At 42.1% G+C, this 21,438-nt stretch overlaps 1 protein-coding gene across 2 annotated transcripts; it reads right to left on the bottom strand.

Annotated features, from left to right (window-relative positions):
* Window positions 1–494: 494 nt before the first annotated feature.
* LOC124286707 (protocadherin beta-14-like) lies at window positions 495–19,516 on the bottom strand. 2 transcript variants are annotated; one of them, XM_046723130.1, is made up of 8 exons: window positions 19,337–19,516; window positions 14,765–14,833; window positions 12,466–12,641; window positions 12,082–12,132; window positions 10,349–10,438; window positions 8,892–8,978; window positions 7,651–7,770; window positions 495–675 (listed from the first exon to the last, which is right to left on the bottom strand). In XM_046723130.1, the coding sequence occupies exons 1-8, from the start codon at window positions 19,383–19,385 to the stop codon at window positions 625–627; spliced, it is 693 nt and encodes a 230-aa protein (XP_046579086.1). In that variant the 5' UTR covers window positions 19,386–19,516; the 3' UTR covers window positions 495–624. The 2 variants fall into 2 exon arrangements, with proteins under 2 accessions (XP_046579086.1, XP_046579087.1); XM_046723131.1 differs by lacking the exon at window positions 8,892–8,978.
* Between the last annotated feature and the right edge of the window lie 1,922 nt (window positions 19,517–21,438).

Raw genomic sequence — 21,438 nt, 5'->3', positions numbered from 1 at the left:
GCCAATACCCGATACTGACAACCCAGGATGTGTCACTAGGATGCTAAAACAATACTAGGGGATCTATCGGTTATAATATTGCCTAACATACATATATAATTATTACATTAAACTCGTATTTCATTGCATATTAAAGTCCAAAAAGTTCAACCAAAACCTTGAGTACAAACATTCATTGCAGATTACAGCTCCCCAGGTCAACCGGAACGGTATAAACATACATTCATCTGAATGGACACTCCACAGATTTAGTGCATACGGATCTACTAGAACCTCGAGTACAAGAATGAGAGTCAGTAAGTTCCAGGACAAAGAGAACACTGCTATACTGCACACCTCCCCTGCCATGTCATTGAAAGTATTTAACAAGCTTGACCTATTGTCCTTCATCTATCATCATCATGTTGAACTACAAGTGTCATCGAACTACATGCACCTAACGTTCTAACATGTAGGTGAACTAAGCTATCTAATAACACACATTACACGCAGACTTAGGTGACTATTTGCTTTATTGTGTTCACAAAGTCATTCTGCTGGATGCGCGACGACTACACCTGAATGCTGGATGCAGTTACTTTGGGGGATGATGGGACACCGCGTACAGACGGATGTTGAAGGGAGTCACGTGACGGTGATTGTGACGTCAACCGAGGTCTGCAGTCCGCCGCCGTCCTGTAACCAAATGTCAGCAAATATATGTCTGCTTCCAAGGATGATTGAATCATATGAACCTCACATACAAACATCTAACCTAAAGACACTGAAATAATATATTTTCCATCATAATCCCCTTCCACTTTGACGCACTTGTGCCAGCTATGTCAGGGGGACCTTATCTCAGTATCGCTGGAGTCTTTTACCCTCCGAAAGGTTCCCCACAGCTGCTATGATGTCATCTTTCAAGAGGGGAGAGGATTTCCAGCAAGAACTTTGTTAATATTGGGGATCAGATGGAAGCCTATAGGAGCCCAATCAGCAGAATAAGGTGGGTCCTATAGGAGGCCAAAGTCACATCGTGGACTGCATCCGTGGCAGTGACTCGTTCGTGCACCGGCGCCTTGCTGGAAGAGCACACTCCTTCTGAGCTCCCCATGCCACGTCTCTCATCCCGGAACTGTCTCAAAAGTGCATCTATGATAAGCTGGGTTTCTAAATTTAGATTTTCATTGCACTATATCTGTAAATATCTGTCGTTTAACATAACGGAATTTATGCTACCAATTTCGACTGTGGGGAAACTGAACATAAATTCTACATCTTGATTAGGTGTGAAGACTCAAATAAGTATGAAGGTATATTTAGGTATAAAATGATTCAAATATGATCAGTTCATGTATAAGTTATCCTTTATCCTGTGGTATCTGATATAAAACGCAATATGTTACATGTGGGATGACACATTCTTATATTTGTGGAGGATGAGGCCACACGGAGGAAAGTGCCTAATCGCTAGCATACACACTCATCATTTCTTTATGTTATAGAATAGAACTGTTTGTTAGTGTCTAGTTTTGCGGAAGATATTTCCCGCTGACGTCTTCCTCTGCATCCAAGACCACGGAGGCCATAACCTTTCCAATTGATAGGGCACCCTTTGCACCCTTTGTTCACCCATAATCGAACATGACTGCCATGAACCTCCCGGGTGGGCTTCAAACAGAGCTAGGTCATCACGTCTTGTGCTAGGTGTATGATCAGATATCAGAAACGTTAGACGCCCACGACCTTATAATTATCCATTGCCAAAGTATCTATGATAATGGAATGTACTCGCTACTGGGAAATGCCTCCTAAACAAGTCATATGACTTGACACACCTCTTGCCGTTCCGCCTTCACCGTATCGTGAGTCCATTTGGATCATTTGAGGTTAATTTTTAATCTATGTTTCAAAATGGCTACATTCTTGTTGACATCAATGTGAGGAAACTGGTATAGAAGCGTTATTTGGGGTAGAACGGTGTCGGGTATATTACCGAACAGCTAACACCATGACACATCTAATTCCTGTTGTGTTTCATTATATGAAGCAATAAGTAATATTCACAAAGAACCGTTCAGTGGGAATCATATTCACGCACAAAGGCAAGTAAATCCTGTCGACCAATTATTTTGCTAATAGATATTTCACATCGTCAAAATTTATTTTTTTACTCTTGCCGATTCGTCCGAACGTCCTTGTTCTATTCCGAACAGTCATGTCGGGCTATTCCAAACAGTCATGTCGGGCTATTCGTAAACGCCTAAAACCTTAGTTGTGGCCGAAGTGTCACTTTTTTCGACAGATTGTCGTTTGTTTTCAACGTGTACGTGAGTTTGATATACTCTTTCCGCGTCCCTGTTTGTGAAATATGCAAACCATGCAGTCCAAATTTTCACTTTCTCTTAAGTTAGCGCCCTAAAGTTCCTTCCCAGTTATGGAAGCATAAATAGTTGTAGGAGATCACTCCTGATATGAGTTATCTCCCTTTGTGACCCTGTTCTAATACGTCAACATGGCAGTGATGACTTGCAAAACATGAACATTTGAAGACAACTTTGTGTCAAAAGGATGGTACCCAGTGGTTATCAAGCATGACTTGAAGGTCAGTATAACAATATTTTCCAGTGTTGACACATCTTTCTATTTATTTTGACTGAAGATACTTTTTAAAATGGGACATCAATGAAATCTACTACATGAGACCACTTGCCTCCTTAGTGTCTAGATGCTGTTTTGACTTTTTAGATGCATTTGTGATTACCTGTGTCATTTAGTAGTAAATTGATTGACATTTTCATCGTATTTGACATGCTATTACATAAGTAGAATGTTACATGTCTGCTTAAATAACTGAGTGTTTAGTCTTAGTGCTTGTATGCCATAGGGGGCCCTTTTGGGGATAATATATACTTGATGTAATGTTAGGTGTTCTTAAAGCTATTCTGTTCATATTACATATCAAGTATATTTATTAAGTCCACAGCTCCGACAATATAGAATGTGTAATTTAAATCAGGAAACATGCTTTGGGTCATAACAATAGTGCCCTTAAAACATCCGCCCTAAAAGGGCCCCTAACATGTTATAATGCAGTCATACTTTCATTGCAACAAACAATAACAGTGTTTTCTTAAAAATATCTAACTTTTGCAAATTGGTTTATGGTTTAATTTACTTAGATGTTGTTCGTGTATCCTTTAGGGATTAGTTTATAAATTTTCTGTTTTTTTGTACTGATTGTGATTTATTTGTTACAGAATTCTTCGTATTTTCCAACAAGACTTTTGACTCGCAATTGATTATATAACGTAGTGACTTGACTATAAGTGCATCATATTATTTTATGAATTATGCATTTTTTTAAAAGAAGTTTGCCATATGATTATTTTAGAATAACTAATTCATTTTGGTTTAAATATATATATATAGTTCAGAAGATGACACAGTTACCTCCTACAATGGAGACATGAAAGGATCTAAGTCAGTGCTTCATTAACCGACTGATGAGCCTTACAAGAGAATTCAGTGAAGTCAGTCTTGTGTTTGATACCTAAAAACCTGCCTCACTTAAATGGTCAACAAGAGAAAAAAGACGTCATGGCAAGGATCCAGTCCAGTACCAAATAACTGATGAAACAAGAATCAATTAAAGCGATTCATCACATTAGAGCGATTCTTATCTCATGGAGTACAGCAAGGATTCATCAAACCAAGGAAGACAACAATGAAGAGGCTGACACACTCATGATCCACCAAGCCATCTGTGCATCTCAATGAAACTCTGAACTTGTTTTCCTCTCTTCAGATACTGACGTCCTCGTGCTAATCATAGGAAATTATGATCGCCTGCGAGGAAAGACATCTATCTCCACGGCATCAGGTGAAGTACAAATACAGCCTATATGGAAATCACTTGGGGTTGAAAAAGCGAAAGATCTGCCAGCCTTCCATTGCTTTTCTGGATCTGATAATACAGGTAGAGTCTTGAGTTGGGGAGACAACTTGGTTCAAGAAGTTCCTAGGAGCCAGCGAAGACACTGTTAAAGCTTTACTGTTGCTGTCTTGTAGAGAAGATCTTGATGAAGAAACAGTTTTAACATTAGATATATTTGTATGTACTGTGTATTGTCCAAAAGCAATCACCTTGAATGAATGGTATCTCAGATGGTATCTCTTTTGCAAGTACATGGTGACAGGTTCCTTCCAACACTTGGTGCCTTGAGACAGCACATTGACAGAGTTTAGATGAATCATGGGTATGGGCTCAAGTTCATGTTGCCAAACAAGTCTTCTTGGACCCAATGAGTTATGGGTTTCATAAGGATAAAGATGCTAAGCTTGGGCCAGTCACCACAGATGTTCTTCCAGCTCCCCAGACTATTCTTGAGATGGTGCGATGCCAGTGCAAGACAGATTGTTCAACTAAACTATGTACATAAAAATCAAAAGACTTACCATGTACTGAATGGTAATCAATGTGAGAATGACGAGTCTCAAACAGTTCCTGATGATAATTTTGATGTACTGATATATATATTATGAGTGTGAATGGTTGTGGAAAGTACTCTCCTTTCGGTGATATTGCAGATATTTACTTTCATCATTAATTACAGCTTATCTATAGGAGAATAATGAAATATCTTAAATGGAAATCATGGTGATATCAATGAAATGCTGTAAAGAGTGTTGTGTATCATCATATGTAGTGCTTGTGATGGCTGAAGATTGAAACATCTGAGGATAGACATTAACCTATAAATTCTGTGACATTGTGGACATTCATCTTCAACCATTTGTTTCGTCACTTACACCACTGATCAACACGTTAGTAGTATAATTCATTCATTAATAGCTAATGTGGTTATCATAACATTCATAATATTCTTGTTTTCCACACAGAGCAAAACCAGTATGACAATATATAAGTGTCCGGAGTTCAGTGTATACTTATTTATAATACATAGCTGATATAAAACATATGATGTCTCAATCTGGTACATTTTCCCTTCATGTATTCACAGTAACTGTGTCTTAGGTACTTTGGTGTATACAAGTAATCCTTAACAGCATATATTTTTCAAATATATAGTGAAACTAGAAACAGAATAGCATTTAAAGGTGAAAAAAGGGTGGCACGTTATTGAATATGGCGGCCATTTTGAAATCCAAGATGGCCGCCAATGGGATGAAGGGAAAAATTTGAAACAGTGCTTTTTATGTTAAGTGTAGTGAGTGGTTTCAGAATATGCATGCTGTTGCTAATCTCCAATTTCTTTGAACGAAAATACATAATGCAATGGACTGATACGTTTTAAAGTCATTCTTACAAGAATAAATGATAAATATATTTCATGATTTACTATTTACCGGCTGATTTACTATCGACTCATCGACAAAATTTGTCAACTTTTCGAAAGATAAAGACATACATTGGTGCAAAATTATTAAAATTTTCAGTAACACTTAAGGTAAGCCTGTTCACGATTCGTTTATTTGGGTATAAAAGATTAGCAACACTTTCCTGATCACCCATGTTCTGCACAAATTGCAGATTTGCAGTACTTATTACATATTGAATCACATATTGTGGCATGTATGTATTTTCTTTTGGGGGGGCGAGGGAGTTACCATCCATGGAATTACATATTTCAAGTTGGACCGTCGTGATAATAAGCGAACTGTGGTCGTTTAAACATATTTTATTCACGGTCTAATAGAACCATGCAAACACGATTATAAACGACTAACAGACATTTGGCACTTTGAGTATCGACTAACACTGACTTATGTAACTGAAATGTGAGTAATTAGATAATATCATTACCGTATCTAATACATGACGTGCAAGGTTCGGCGGTCAGCAGTGCAAAAATGTATACTTGTGAGGAGAAATAGCCACATAATCATAAACAAAGAAAAGTATTATCCTAAAACATATATTTGTGTGTTATGAAATATTCTTTAAATTTCATTAACGTTATTTTGATGCCAAACAGGTGCGCGTGTTGTCCACATTAAGGTACACAGTCAAACCGGCTAATTGTTTATCGTTTATTGTTGTGGAGATAACTCACAACCCTAACTACGGACATATTGGGTCTCCGGTACTGAAGATTTCAACCTTAGTTAAGGTTTCAGTTAAGTATCCTTTTTGTTGAGGTTACCTTAAGGTTAACCTCAGACAATAAGTTCAACCTTAGTTATGGTTGTGTTGTACAAAGGCACCCTTACGTATCAACATAATAATCATATACAGGGGACAACAAATAGTGAACATGAAAAACAGCGATTCACTGCAAATCTCGAGTGAACTCAAATAGAATAGAATAGAATAGAATAATACTTTAATGCCTTTTCAGGAATTTGTGTTATATCAGCAGAGCTACTGACACATCAGATAGATACCAAACATATTTACATAAATTCTTTGATTTAGGTATCTTCACATTTGTTTAAGAGAGATATGGTACTTGGAATAAAGGATGTATGGGCTCTCTTAGTTTTCACAATTGGAACTTTGTAGCGGCGGCCTGAAGGGAGGAGGTTGTATTCCGAATTAAGTAGTGAGTACGGTCAGATATGATTTTGACATCTTGATTCACGATTTGCCGCTCATATATTGATGATAAACATTCAAATCTGATTCCAGCGATTTTACTTGCAGTGTTAACAATTTTGTCTATTTTAGATTTGAGATGAACTGAGAGAGACCCGTACCAACAATGGAAGGAAAATGTTAAAATACTCTGAATAAATGCTACATAAAAAGATGCCATCACAGATGGGTATACATTAAAAGATCTCAGTTTACGCATGAGATGAAGACGTTGTTGACACTTTTTGTATAGGGCTTCAGTGTTAGAGTTCCAGTTCACCTTAGAGTCAATGAAGGTTCCCAGATACTTATACTCCGACACTGTCTCAACACATTCACTGTTGATTATCACTGGAAGCATTTCTGTGGCTTTACTCCGAAAGTCAATTATCAGTTCCTTTGTTTTTGTGACATTTAAGATTATCATGTAAAGTTGTTTTCTGCACACCAAGTCGTAAAATGATTAATGTCCTCTTTAATGAACCTTCTAAACAGTTCATGTGTATACGTCAGTTGCATACACCGTTATGGTTAGGCATACACCGTTATGGTTAGAAATCACAACTCAATACAAACGTCATTGTTGCTGTTATGTTAAATACAGTCTGACATACCAACTGCTCGTGGCTCTGATTCACAAACAGATCGTATATAGTTACCTTTATGTGTGACAGCTTCAGTGGCCCCTGGGTTGTTTGGCAGTAAGCTGATACACCAGACATCAGCAGTCGTACTTTCATATATGTATTCTATTAATGTATCAAACAGCACATCAAGCCCTCGATCGCTTCCTCCTCTGAGTACTTTCAGGTCACAAACCATGTCTCACATTCGTCCACCTGTATACCATTCGCCATCATCCAACAACATGCACGGCGCATACATAACGGCAATAATGGTGAACGCGACGTCGAATCTCTCATCTCCACGCCTAGTCTATTTAAACAGTGTGATTATATTGCCGTTTAGGAAGAGATCCTGGCCACACGACCATAAACACACACACTACCACACCCAGTCTCACCCACGAATCTCACCCTGACGATGGCACGATCTGCATATATACTCACTGTCGCAATGACCTTCATGTGAAGATCGCGTCCTTTCTGGGTGACTAATGGCATTTTGACAGCTATCAGACCGGTGTAGAGATTCACATCGAAGGCTTGAAAGGCAAACAGGTCCTTGGTCTGTCAATGCAAATGTACTGATATAAAATAACCACCTTACGTGCACAACTACACACAGCCTTAAAACATGAATGCGTAGTGCCGGGAATGTCTAAACCTGTAATGTGTGGAACCGCAAAAGTTTCAGTGCAAAATGTAAGGTCTGACTCACTCAGGGAATATACAGAATCACGACCATTATCTGGTGTCCTTCGTGTTCCCTGATCCAAGAACAAGTGATTCCTGAAACTACTCAGACACGTCTCTAGTTAGTTTGTCTGACATTATTTACCATATTTCTTGTTGTTAGCTTGTAACAGGTATAGAAATGTAACAACTTGCATTTCGATTATAAAGGTTATGTAACAATAACCAATACTATAAGCATCAATATAACACTTAGTAATGTTAACGGGACTTTTTCAAGAATGGAGGATGTGTTTCAATCTTTCTTTTCAAACAGCAAATCAACGTTCCATCTGTTGTGACATACTTTTCACATTAGGAAACTGCTGACAGTGTATGTTCTCTCATATTTCCAGGAGGGATTTGTGGAGAACCTCCGAAAGAAACTACATAAGAGCTTGGAGGCGAACAGACGAGTCGTGACAGCTAAAGAAACGTACAGCAAAGTATGAGCGAGATACCAGAGACCTCATGCTGCTACTGCTATGGCGTCCTCTGGCCAGGACTATCTTGCAACGACTTATCAGAAAACTCCAACAAGAACACAAAGCTCCAGTTTACATTGTCATGAGTCAAGAGACGTGTGAGGTCCCCATCACGTGGCAGTTGTGAAAACTGGTGTGAATGCCAAGCGGAGATGGGAAGGCCAAGCAAACACTTTCGGGTATTTTATGACTGCTTCAGTAAATATTCTCAGCGTGTACAATTAAGTGTAGAAACAATTGTGTTTAATATCAGATCTTTTTATAGCTAGTGTCAAGACGGCAAACCCCACCGCCCATTGTTCCTAAAAATTGTCGGTCACGGGTTTGTGTGGGCCTCGTCTATTCAAAGGCCGGCGTGGTATAACTTGCACATTGCTGACTTCAGCTACACCATTCACTTACTCAAATAAGCACAGGCGGAAGACATGGTATCTTTTCATTTTCCTACAAAGGATTGGAGAATTTGCTTACGACAACAGTGTATTGTACGGTGCCGCCGTACGCCATGTCTGGATCCACTGCCGTTGCAATAAGGACGACGGTGCCTACAGGTACGGTCTGCAACAACAACGACATCATCGTTACTATCTACCACACAGCTGTGTATCAGGAGTGTCTGTCATATACAGTACAACCAGAAATTATTGAGAATTTAAAGATTGTAATTTTATTATTTTTGAAAATTTCACTCATTACTCACGTATTAAATGTGAATATTAGCAGAACATAACTCCAGACTCAAAGACAGGTGAACAGTAAGTATTTTGTCAAGTCACCATGGGCAGCAATGCAGGCTTCAATGCGGCGGAGCATACTACTGATCAAAGAAGTTAGAAAGTCGTGGTCCATGCTGTCCCAATATCGGACCACCTCTTCTTTCATTAGATTTTTCTTATTGACACTTTCCTTCATAAGTCCCCTAACATTTCTTATTGGATTTAGGTCAGGGCTATAGCTTGGCCAATCTAATAATGTCATATTTTGGGTCCGAAACCAGGCCTGTGAATGCTTTGAACGATGTTTTGGGTCCTTGTCCTGCTGGAAAATCCAAACATTTCCATAGAACACGTGAGCAGATGGAAGTAAATGTCCCTCGAGAATATCTGTGTACCGCTCACTGTTCATATTCCCTTCAAATACACAGAGGGGCGTTGCCCCTAACACAGATATGCCACCCCACACGTTAAATTGCGGACTGTACTTTGGGCGCTGATACAAAGGTATTTCAGTTTGTTTGGTCCAGAATTTCAGTGTATTAGGAAACAGCTACACAGAACTTTCATCTGAGAAAATCACATTGTCCCAGTTAAAATTTCTATGATGTAAGCACCAGTTCAACCTTTGCTCCTTTTGTTCAGGTTTCATGATCGGTGATGGAATTCCTCGACTTTTCTGCCAACCCATTGCATGCAGCTCAGTTCTAATTGTCCCCTTACAGACAGCCACAGTTCCTCTATCAATCATATCCAGCATTAAGTTTTCTAAACTCCTTCGTTTGTTTTTAGAAACAAGAATACCAAGCCGCCTCTGTCACCGACAGTCCATTTTCTGGGCCTACCTGCGCCTCCCTATTCCTAAACATATTCCTAAAATTCTCAATAATTTCTGGTCATACTATAGTTGTTGCAATAGAAGTGTTGGGATTACCGCCGCTTGGAGCAGTATGCCAGTTGTGTCACCACTATCAGGAAAATGTGAGAATGCCAGGCCCAGATATTTACCTCTCAAACTTATGGTGCCGACAAACCTAGAAACATAATCGGGGTCAACCGGGATTCGAACCCACAATACAAATATTCTCATATCATAAGAGATGCAACTCTGCACTGCAGAGTTCGGGGTCTTAGGCGAGTACAGTAGTCGTAATAGTAGTAGTAGTAATAGTAGTACTAGTAGTAGTTCCTTGTCTAATGTATCACTCCACCTACCGAGGCTATCTTGGCACTGTACGACGTCTGCGTGAACTGAGGAGCGTTGTCGTTGACATCATCGATGTTGAGTGTGACTGTCACTGTGGTCTGTGGAAAAAAACATCCTCATGAAGGCAGGGCCATATACAAGGAAAAGTCCAGTTTGTTTTACTCTTCAATACAATCTTGTATTTAGCGTTGTGATGTTCAGCCAAACTATACTGAGTCAAACAAGAAACTTCACATTCTTTCTTCAGGGCACTATAAAAGAACAAGAGATGGTAAGATGGTTAAATTGTTATTACATGTATTTCATTGCTGAGATCTGTGTGATGTACTCGATACACTGACAGTGCCATAATCAGTTCCATTAGGCTACACCGCCGTTCCAAAACATGTGTATACAGAATGTCAAGTCACAAGAATAAAAATTCGAAATTTCTCAGTTCAATATCGTGTATGGCCGCCCCGCGCATTCACCACTGCCAAACACCGTCTCCTCATCGACTGCCTGATGCTTGTGAACACGTGGTTGGGGATTCTGCGCCATTGCCCTTGCAAGGCAGCGCCAAGTTCCTGCAAATTCTGAGGTTGGTTCCTAAGACCACGAAGCCTTCTCCCAAGTGCATCCCAAACGTGCTCTATTGGATTAAGGTCAGGGGACCTCGATGGCCAGTCCATGACGTTGATTCCAGCGTTTGGAAGGAAATTTCGTGTCAACATCGCGGTATGCGGCCGAGCATTATCATGCTGGAACTGTAGACCTGGGCCATGAGCCGCCATGAAAGGCACGAGTTCAGGGGTGAGCACCTGGTCGCGGTAAGCAGCAGCTGTGAGGTTTCCACGGATGACCAGAAGTCGGGAACGGTTGTTCCCACAGAAAGCATCCCACACCATGCAACTTCTGCCCCCGAATCTGTCGACTTCCTGTACAAAACATTGGGCATACCGTTCACGACGTCGTCTCCAGACTCTATGCCTGCCGTCCGCGAATCTGAGGGTAAACCTGGATTCATCGCTAAAGACGACTCGATTCCAGTCTCTCTGGGTCCATCGGAGGTGACGTTGGGCCCACAGCAGACGTTGACGTTGCTGAAACGGCGTCAATATTGGCCCACGATATGGACGTCGAGAATGGAGATTGGCAGCCCGCAACCGTCGACCTCTAAACATCTCAGCCCTGGTTCGTGTAGCCGGCAGAAATCTGTCACGTAGGTGACGTAGGACGATTTGACGGTCTTCTGCTCGTGACGTCACACGTGGACGACCCGACCTTGGGCGATCAGAAGTGGTGCCAGTTTGTTATAGACGACCTCGCAAGTCATACACAGTACGACGGCTGCATCCCATTGCTCTTGCGACGTCAATAACTGATCTTCCCGCTTGCAACATGCCAACGGCACGGCACGTTCACGTTGCACATTTGACAATCGTGGCATTTCAAGTACCGTTAGAACTGTCGTTTAAAAGTGTTTTTTCAATTCTTGAGGCCAATGCAAACACGTGCATATGAAGAAAACTTCGATGCGAAGATCACGTGATCGACTGCACGTGCAAAACCTGATTTGTCACTAACGTCATTTGCACGACGAATAGATGGGTTTGAGTGGGTTTTGCTAACGTTTTTCTAGAGTCGAAAGATAGGGATCCCATTTCGAATACATAGATGTATCATCAGAGAAAAATTATTCATTATTTTTCAAATTACATTTTGTGAAGTTTCTTTTTTTGACTCAGTATATAACACGTACCGTAGTTTCTCCATCCGTTGCCTCGAATACCAGTTTCCGTGATGAGGGTTCCTGTTATAACATACCAGTGGGTGGGAGTTAACAGTCTGACACCATATAGGAAACAAGAGCAGAGGAAACATCGCTTGTGGCATTTCATTCGAGACGGAAAAGAAAACGATGACATGAAAAGATTTTATGAACGCTTCGTCCATTTTAACCATTTCGTCACTGGAGGCCTTCAGACCATCCTCCATATTTCCAGGGCTCGTATTTTGGTAGGCCCAAATTATCCCCTAGATCGATTCCCTTGGTTCTAGCAATTCCCTTGGTTCTAGCAATCACGCCTCATCTCATTTAGACGCACAACGACTTCTCGGATTACTAGGATGAAAAACAACCTACGTAGTCCCTGTCGAGTGTGGTGTTTAGGATGATGTCGGCGGTGCTGCTATGGATCGGCACGTCGGTCATCATCGGGCCCAGCATCACTAGCTCCGCAGTAGCATCGTCGGTGATGTTCAATACCAGGTTCTCGGGTCCATCCGGGTCTACCGCTGTCAGCTTCCCTATGACAGTGCCTGACGAAACATGCACAGTGAAACAGTGTCTCCTATATCTATATGTACCGTTATATTGTTCATGTTACCTTCATACCATACATTCTTCCCTGTACATACATGCCCCGACATACATGTATTGGTATTGATAAAAACCTTCTAGAACAATACTACGGTGAATCTTTGGAAAAAAGCCTGTCTTCGTCAGGCATTACATTTCGGATATAATTATGTATTTGATAATATACTAGGCACATAAAGAAACTGTGCATACAAAAATTTAAAATCTAAATTTATCAAACCTGTGTAGACACATAAGGATTCAAACTCAGAGATTAGTGACATGTATCCATCATGCATGCACGTGCCACGTTCCGTGACGTCAGTGGGTTCGTCCTTGAGACGTGCAATACGTTGTTGCACGTGCATTCCGGGAAAGAGAAACAGAGCAAATGAATGCCACACAATACTGTCACTTTGGAAAGCTCAACCCCTGCCCTTGCGATCGTTCAAAAAATTAAACGACTATTGAAACGCATAGCATGCCAAGGCTCACGTCTGCACAACGTCATGAGGCCATTGGGATGGTCCGTGGGGAATGTCTCAACGACAAGTGGCTGCACATTTCCACTGCCACCGGAACACCATTTCTGCACTGGTGAGACGCTACCAGAACACAAATGACGTCATCGATCAGCCACGTTCTGGACGTCCACGTATAACAACGCCAAGACAGGACATATGGATAAGGGTGACCCATCTTCGCCACAGGTTTCAGACTGCAGTGATGACTGCCCGAACCATCCCAGGACTTCGCCGTATCCACCCCAACACAGTTCGACAACGTTTACGTCATCACGGGATCAGACCACGACGTCCCGCCATACGGCCTATCCTGACACAACGTCATCGACAAGCTCGCCGAATGTGATGCCGAAATCATGTCCGCAGACCCTTGTTTTGGTGGAGAAATGTTGTTTTTACAGATGAGTCCAAGTTTAACATTTCCCATAGTGATTTCCCCATTTCCCAAGTCAACGTGCCTATAGACGCGTGGGAGAACGTTATGCACAGGCCTGTGTCTTGGAGAGGAATCGCTGTGGTGGTGGTTCCGTGATGATTTGGGGTGCAATAACAGCACGCCAAAGAACTCCTTTGGTGATTGTTCGGGGCAACCTAACTGGTGTGGGCTACAGGGATCAGATTCTTCGACCTGTGGCAATTCCTTTTCTGCAACGTCATGGCCCTGGGTTAACCTTCCAACAGGACAATGCCCGCCCTCATACGGCAAGGGTTGTTATGGATTTCTTGCAACACCACAACGTTGACTGACTGCCTTGGCCTGCAAATTCACTGGATCTCTCCCCGATAGAGCATGTTTGGGACGAGATTGATCGACGTCTACGCCGTCTTCCTCATCCGCCAGATAACGTCCTTGACCTTGCAACAGAACTTGAGAGAATCTGGCGTGACATCCCACAAGTCTTCCTTGCACGTTTGATAGGCTCTATGCGTCGTCGATGCACTGCTGTTCTCAATGCCGATGGTGGACATACCCGTTATTGAGCTTGTGACATGGTCGTTTGACCCCTGTCCCGCGTGTGGACTCGTGACGTCATTATGATTGACTTTTCAATTGAAATTCTCCCGATTTGTTATGGTCTCATGATCCCTCCATTAAAGTTTATATGTACCTTAGACATTGTTATCGTACTTATCAACTGGGATAATATTTTGACAATGCACAGTTTCTTTATGTGGCTAGTATATATGATTTACTCTAAGGAATACAATTTTCAAATGGTAATGTACGACATCTTATCTCCGTCCTTCTGATTAGTCTGTCACCGCTAGAGTTTGGACTAACAGGTGCGATACGTCAATGGCATCAGTTAGTCGCCCGTTACTCGGTTATCTTGATGAGGAAATACATATATGGGAAGTGTGCTGACTGGGAATCTCTTTTGTACCCCACCAAGCAATGTCCAAGCCATACCACGGCGAACTACAGAGAAACCGCCAGAAACTGTTTTATGGGGAAAGCAACGAACACCTCGACCAACGACCTTGTGTGATTTAAACACTGTTATGACAGAATCAGGTACGGGTAACAATTGCCATGGCAACATTTTAAATCCACTCACCAATCTTGGTGTCCTCACGCACTATGAGGAATCTTCGACTGCGGAAGACCGGAGCGTTGTTGCAGATCGCTGGGTAGACGTGGAAACAAATGGAGTTGTTAATGCAGACATTTTACTGACAATCAATTGACTAAAAACAAGCTTGGTACGCCATAGCTTGATTGGTACGCCATTGCTTGCAATCAACTGTTTACAAGAAACATAGAAATAGGAATGAGATCATCCTGTCAGTTGACAGGCTGTATAATGTACAGCTACAGAAAGAAACTTGCTGACGCTGTCAGTTGGCTCTTCATCATATACACATCAGCATTGATTAAGCACCACCTGAATCCAAGGGCACTTTTCAAATTATTGGTCCAAACAGGGTATAAATTTCATAATTCCAGTATGTGCACTACATTTGTCTGAACTGGTTTGAAATACGACAGTAATATATACAAACAGGGCAAGACGTAGACGTTCAAGAAATGAACGCTGACAAGTTAAGATTGACATGCATGACACAGGGATGGTCTGTCGCAGCATCGCGGCTGACATTAACCTCTTGGTTATTAGTCGACTTGTGACGAAGCACGTGGCCATTGGTGAAGTAAAGGATCGTCCATTACGAGGAAGACCAATGACCGTACTGACCGAATCCTAATTCGTAGGGCAATAGAGAGTGGGAGTCTCCACCAGTATCATCAGAAGGAGGCTGTCGTCTGCTGGCGGGGTGCAGGCTCCGAGAAAACTCGCAACTTGAGGACATGGCGTAGGTGCCCCTGGTCTTATGAAAGTGTCTATCTTCACCACTTTACCTACGGCCACTGTCGCGTCTGGAGACGTCATAACGTGGCACACCAAGAGATTATCCATGTAGTTGAAACCTTTGGTGGCCTTTTCGTGATGCTGTACGGTTGCGTTTCTTATGACTGCAAGCTGTATCTGACTGCAGTATCTGGGGCACTCGGTGCTCAGTGCCACGTACAGAAAGTGCTGAATGTTCATGGATGACAACGCTAGACCTCACCGTTCTCGAGCCGTAATCGCCCATTTGCAGAAAACTCCACTGACGCATTACCGTGGCCCGCATGGAGAACCGATATGAACCCCATCAAACATGTTTAGGACCATCCTGGACGCCATGTTCGAGTTGGATGTCTTCCTGTATAAAATCTGCAGGAACTGACGCAGGCAATCCATGAGGAATGGCAGAGGTTACCGATGGTGAGAATTAGACGCTTGATTGCCAGTATGAGGAGGCGACTGGCCGATGTCTACTGTGCCAGGGATGACTACACAAGGTACCCATGTTGCCACCAGTGGTGCTTCACACAATCAGAGTGGTCATAGTCATGGTGACCAGAATTTTCGGCATTGGTGATATTTTCGGTTTTGTTTATTTCTCTCAGCTTTCTAGTAAATTGTTACCAAATTTCAATTTCATTCTGTTTTATTCAGAGTAAATTATGTCACAATCACCATTTTATAGTTTGGTTTTCAAAGCATATACAACATGTCGTGTATTTGTACTTATATCAGAAGTGTGGTACTTGAATAATGTTGATGAGTATATATCAGTCTCGAAATCATCGACCCGTGAAGATCCGGGGTAGAGTAGGTCTTCAGCAACCCATGCTTGCCACAAAAGGCGACTATGAGTGTCGTAAGAGGCGACTAACGGGATCGGGTGGTCAGGCTCGCTGACTTGGTTGGCACATGCCATCGGTTCCCAGTTGCGCAGATCGATGCTCATGCTGTTGATCACTGGATTGTCTGGTCCAGACTCAATTATTTATACAACACCGCCATATAGCTGGAATATTGCTGAGTGCGGCGTAAAACTAAACTCACTCACTCACTTGCACACACAAAATCATCAAAGCTTAAAATATAAAGGACTAACGTTTGTCCAGCAGCATGGCGGACACCAAACCTTCCCATACAACTACGATTTACGGCGTTTTTGCTGTGGGAAATTACACATCTGTTTCGGAGATGGATTTAGTTATTGTGTGCTCAACTCAAGTAAAACAGGTGATTATATATACAAATAACTTCACAAACATAGAAAGCAAACAGTTGAACAAGGACAAAAGTTCGTATGCTTTCCGGTAGATAAAATCAGCATGCTTACATAAATTCTGTGTTGTGCCAAAATAGATTAAGCTATTGATTGTTAGATAATTTCCATACTAAATTGAATTTATTATCAGATTTGGCTGGCGGTCATTGATCCTGGCTCGGCAACGGAAGATACAACAACATCAAACGCCGAAGAAAGGCCTTCCGTCCACATAAATATATACAGGTCGGGTAATAATTCATACAAAACCCTACACTTATGAGAAAATGCACTGCTTTAAATTTAGCGGCAGCCTAACACAATCATAGCATCTGAACAATTCACTTGAAACGCTACTGAATTTAGCCCAACATTATATTTTAAGAATAATTTCGTAAAAAAATTATATGGCCTAGCTAGAACTAAAGTATTGAAGTATATAAACGTGTTAATGATTGGTGATTAGTTCACACATGTTTCCAATAAATACCAACGAGGCGACTGAAATGTCGAAGCCAGCAACGGCAAACATCCATTAACTAGGGGTGAGTGAGTGAGTTACATTTTACGCCACTTTTAGCAATATTCCAGCAATATCACGCCGGGGGACTCCAGAAATGTCCTTCACACATTGTACCCACATGGAGATCGAATCCGGGTCTTCTGTTTGATGACAGAATGCTTTAACCATTAAGCTAAACCACCCCTCCATTTGATTCAGTTTTCGATGTGAGCCCCAAATACATCCAAGGTGCTAAGATCTTTTAAACGAGTGGAAATGAATTATGTGTGCATTATGTGAACCTACTATCTATAGATTTATTAACGTCAATCATGAACAAATGTGTCAATAAAAGAAGGAGACATCGCATTGGCCTATTGAGCTATCCATACCATAGAAAAGTCAATAAGATGCAATAACTTTACGACATAGTAAAACAGTTAGGTCTAAATTGCAATCACTGCTCCTACCTAATAAGTAGTAATTCCTTCTGATTCAGAATGGCTGAGCGAAAATGGAAATTTCACTGACTTTGAGTCACTTTCAGTTGAAGAACTGAACGGAGCGTCTACGCCACCTTTATACAGAAGTCCGCGCTACAGATGGCCACTTTTATACAGAAGTCCGCGCTACAGATGGCCACTTTTATGCAGAAGTCCGCGATACAGATGGCCACTTTTATACGGAAGTCCGCACTACAGATGGCCACCTTTATGCGGAAGTCCGCACTACAGATGGCCACTTTTATGCGGAATTCCGCGTTACAGATGGCCACTCTTATGCGGAAGTTCGCACTACAGATGGCAACTTTTATGCGGAAGTACGCTCTACAGATGGACACCTTTATGCAGAAGTACGCGCTACAAATGGCCCCTTTTATGCGGAAGTCCGCGCCACAGATGGCCAATTTTATGCGGATTTCCACGCTACAGATGGCCACTTTTATGCTGAGGTCCGCGCTACAGAAGGCCACCTTTGTGCGGTAGTCCGCACCACAGATGGCAACTTGTATGCGGAAGTTCGCACGACAGATGGTCAGTTTTATGCGGAAGTCCGCGCCACAGATGACCACTTTTATGATGAAGTCCGCGCTACAGATGGCCACTTTTATGCGGAAGTCCGCGCTACAGATGGCCACTTTTATGCGGAAGTCCGCGCCACAGATGGCCACTTTTATGCGGAAGTCCGCGCCACAGATGACCACTTTTATGCTGAAGTCCGCGCTACAGATGGCCACTTTTATGCGGAAGTCCGCACTTCAGATGGACACTTTTATTCCAAAACAACCTTTGATGGTTTGAGAGCTGCGATACATCGTCACATTCCTGCTGCACCGTATGAGTAGAACATTAACATATATGTTTCATAGTCAACAAAGTGTTGGAGCTTTTATACATCCATTTTACTTCCTCTAATGTGGATATACAATAGTCAATTAAAAGTTTATTCAAATGGTTTGATTTCCAATTAAATGCGAAATCATATTTGAAGAGTCTTGCAGCATTGCTGACGTCATAATTGTAATGACGATACATATTTCTAACTAGTCTGTCATACAGACCCTTAAACAAATATATTCCAAAAAGCCCATGCAAGTCTAGAATATGTGGCAAGTCTAGATTTCCACAGTTTCAGGATGAAGAAAGTCTCCTTTTCATTATACTGTATTTTTCTTTATTATGTCCTGTTTTTTCTGTAAAATATGTTCATTTCCGAGACTAGTTGTTAGTCTATTATCTAACCACAGGGGCTTGTAACGCTAAAAACTGACATCAAGGTATAGTGCTTCGAACCCGTTAGAAACAGTATATACCTTGACGGCGTTTTTAGCGTTACAAACCCCTGTGTATCTAACAATATATTACAATCATAATTATTTGTTAAAGACAACATGCATGATGTGACCCTACACTCAAAATGATGTCAGTGTCGCAACATTCACAGATTTAGTACATTTGGTCATTATATTTCAACAGATTACCACCAAGGAACACTGCACAAAGTGTAGCCTCCTAAAACTTACCTAGAGCAAAGATAAGACAGATGAGCAGGGAAACCAACAACAGCTTCATGTCCACTGAATCTGTGAGCGCGAGCTCGCTACCAAACAGGGACAAACCGATGTGGAGTGGAAGTGGAGATGTTTTCAATGTACACGAGAGATATATATACAGACTGCGCCGGGTGTATCCGACAGTGTACTTTTCTTACTAAATTGGTTGAGAGACGATGCGAGATTAGATCATTCCTGTTCCAGGTTTGGTTGTTGTTTACAGAGAGATTTCTGATGTCATGACACACCTATCCTCAGTGTGAACGGGTCCCTGCTTATTAACACATATCTGGCGGCGGGGGTTCCAGAGACACTTCCACTAGGGCGTCAAGCGTGTGGCGATGACACGTATCTAAGTACAAAGAGGTGACACTATCTATTTACATACAAAGATTTAAAGTTGCATGCCCTGCAAAAATATCTCCACACGGACGCAATGTGAATCCTGTGAATGAACTAAACAATTAGTTAAGATTAAATAAACTGAGGGGCAAAAGAAACGTCCCCAAAGTAAAATTGTAAAAAACATTTCTTCTGTTTTCGTTATGACGGAAATTTATTTAGGAACACATCTCCCGAACGCATCCCCACGTCTCACAGAAAGGAAATCCACGTGGAGTTTTTTGTAAGCATGAAAATTGCTTTTATTCACGTTTTTTGCATGCTTCTGTGGAAACATACCCGTATGAAAGTACAGTATAAAAATTATGCTCGACTGTTCGAATTCATCACTTCCATACGTTGGACACAAAGAACATACCTCGACTCACGGCAGAACAGAGAGAAAGAGCTATTGGGATGTTGCAGCTGGGTGCTTCTCACAGTCACGTTGCAAGAATCATGGGTTGCAGCAAGAAAACCATCACCAGACTGATGACACGCTTCAGAACAACAGGTCGGACTGCAGACAGGCCTGGGACAGGGAGACCACCCGTAACCACCCCTCAGGAAGACCGCCATTTACGGGTGCTTCACTTGCGCAACAGATTCCTGACTGTGACGTCATCAGCAACAACCAGCCTTACCCATCCAGTCAGTAGAAGGACCATATCCAGACGACTCCGCCGATTCGGTATCAGAGCCTACAGACCATTCCGGCGCGTGACGTTAACGCGTGAACATCGACGTCGTCGATTGGCTTGGGCACGTATAGTTCGGCAGTGGCAGCCGCGGAACTGGCGCCGGGTACTCTTCAGTGACGAGAGCCGCTTCCAGTTGAATAAAGCTGATGGTCGGGTACGAGTCTACAGACGTCGGAACGAACGCACAGCACGTTGTTGCGTTCAGGAAGTTGAGACGTTTGGCGGCGGTAGTGTGATGGTGTGGGGGAGAATTTGTGGCGAGAGGAAGACTGACTTGTTGGTGATAGAGGGAAACCTGAATGCCCGTCGATACATTGATGTTGTTTTACGACCTGTCGTGTTACCCTTCCTCCAGCAGAATCGAGGCGTGTTGTTTCAGCAGGATAACGCTACTCCCCACACTGCTGTTGTTACCCGGAACTTCCTGAACAACAACAACGTAAACGTCATTCCTTGGCCAGCAAGATCCCCGATTTATCACCTATTGAGCACCTATGGGATCATCTCGGCCGTCAGGTGAAGCAACGTCAACATCCCCACAGACAAGAAACGCTTTGGCTCAAGATCTACAGGAAGAATGGCGTCGCATCCCACATCACGTGATCAGACGTCTTGTGCACTCTGCACGACGTCGTGTGGCAGCATGTATTGCTGCAAGAGGTGGACACACTCGCTACTGAGGAGTTGGACACTCAAAGACACTCTGTCAGTACTGATGTGCATGTGTTGTCATGATCGAAAACCGGACATTTGAACCTCCTGTGAAAAACGTCACAAAAACTCTACTTACAGCAAATTGTTTCAATTGTTCTGTAATGACAGTCTGCATAATATGTTCAAAAATTATATCAAACATTTCAACATTGAATTGCACGTGTTTGTATCATTTTATGATACAAAAATGATCGGGGACGTTTCTTTTGCCCCTCAGTTTAAAAATTATTACAGAAGTCGGAGGTGTCTGCTATATAATGGTAGCAGAGAAACCAA

The sequence above is a fragment of the Haliotis rubra genome, unplaced genomic scaffold, assembly GCF_003918875.1.
Source record: "Haliotis rubra isolate DU_JTF1 unplaced genomic scaffold, ASM391887v1 Scf39, whole genome shotgun sequence".
Taxonomy (NCBI): Eukaryota; Metazoa; Mollusca; class Gastropoda; order Lepetellida; family Haliotidae; genus Haliotis; species Haliotis rubra.
Note: the sequence above shows the minus strand (reverse complement) of the source record. Positions and strands in the feature narration are given on the sequence as shown.

Excerpts from the sequence above, each read along its gene's own strand:
- LOC124286707 (XM_046723130.1), bottom strand. The coding sequence starts at position 19,385 with ATGAAGCTGTTGTTGGTTTCCCTGCTCATCTGTCTTATCTTTGCTCTA. Across the intron at positions 12,133-12,465 it reads CCACACTCGACAGGGACTAC|GAACCCTCATCACGGAAACT; the intron begins GTAGGTTGTTTT and ends ATGTTATAACAG. Across the intron at positions 8,979-10,348 it reads ACAGTGCCAAGATAGCCTCG|ACCGTACCTGTAGGCACCGT; the intron begins GTAGGTGGAGTG and ends TTGTTGTTGCAG.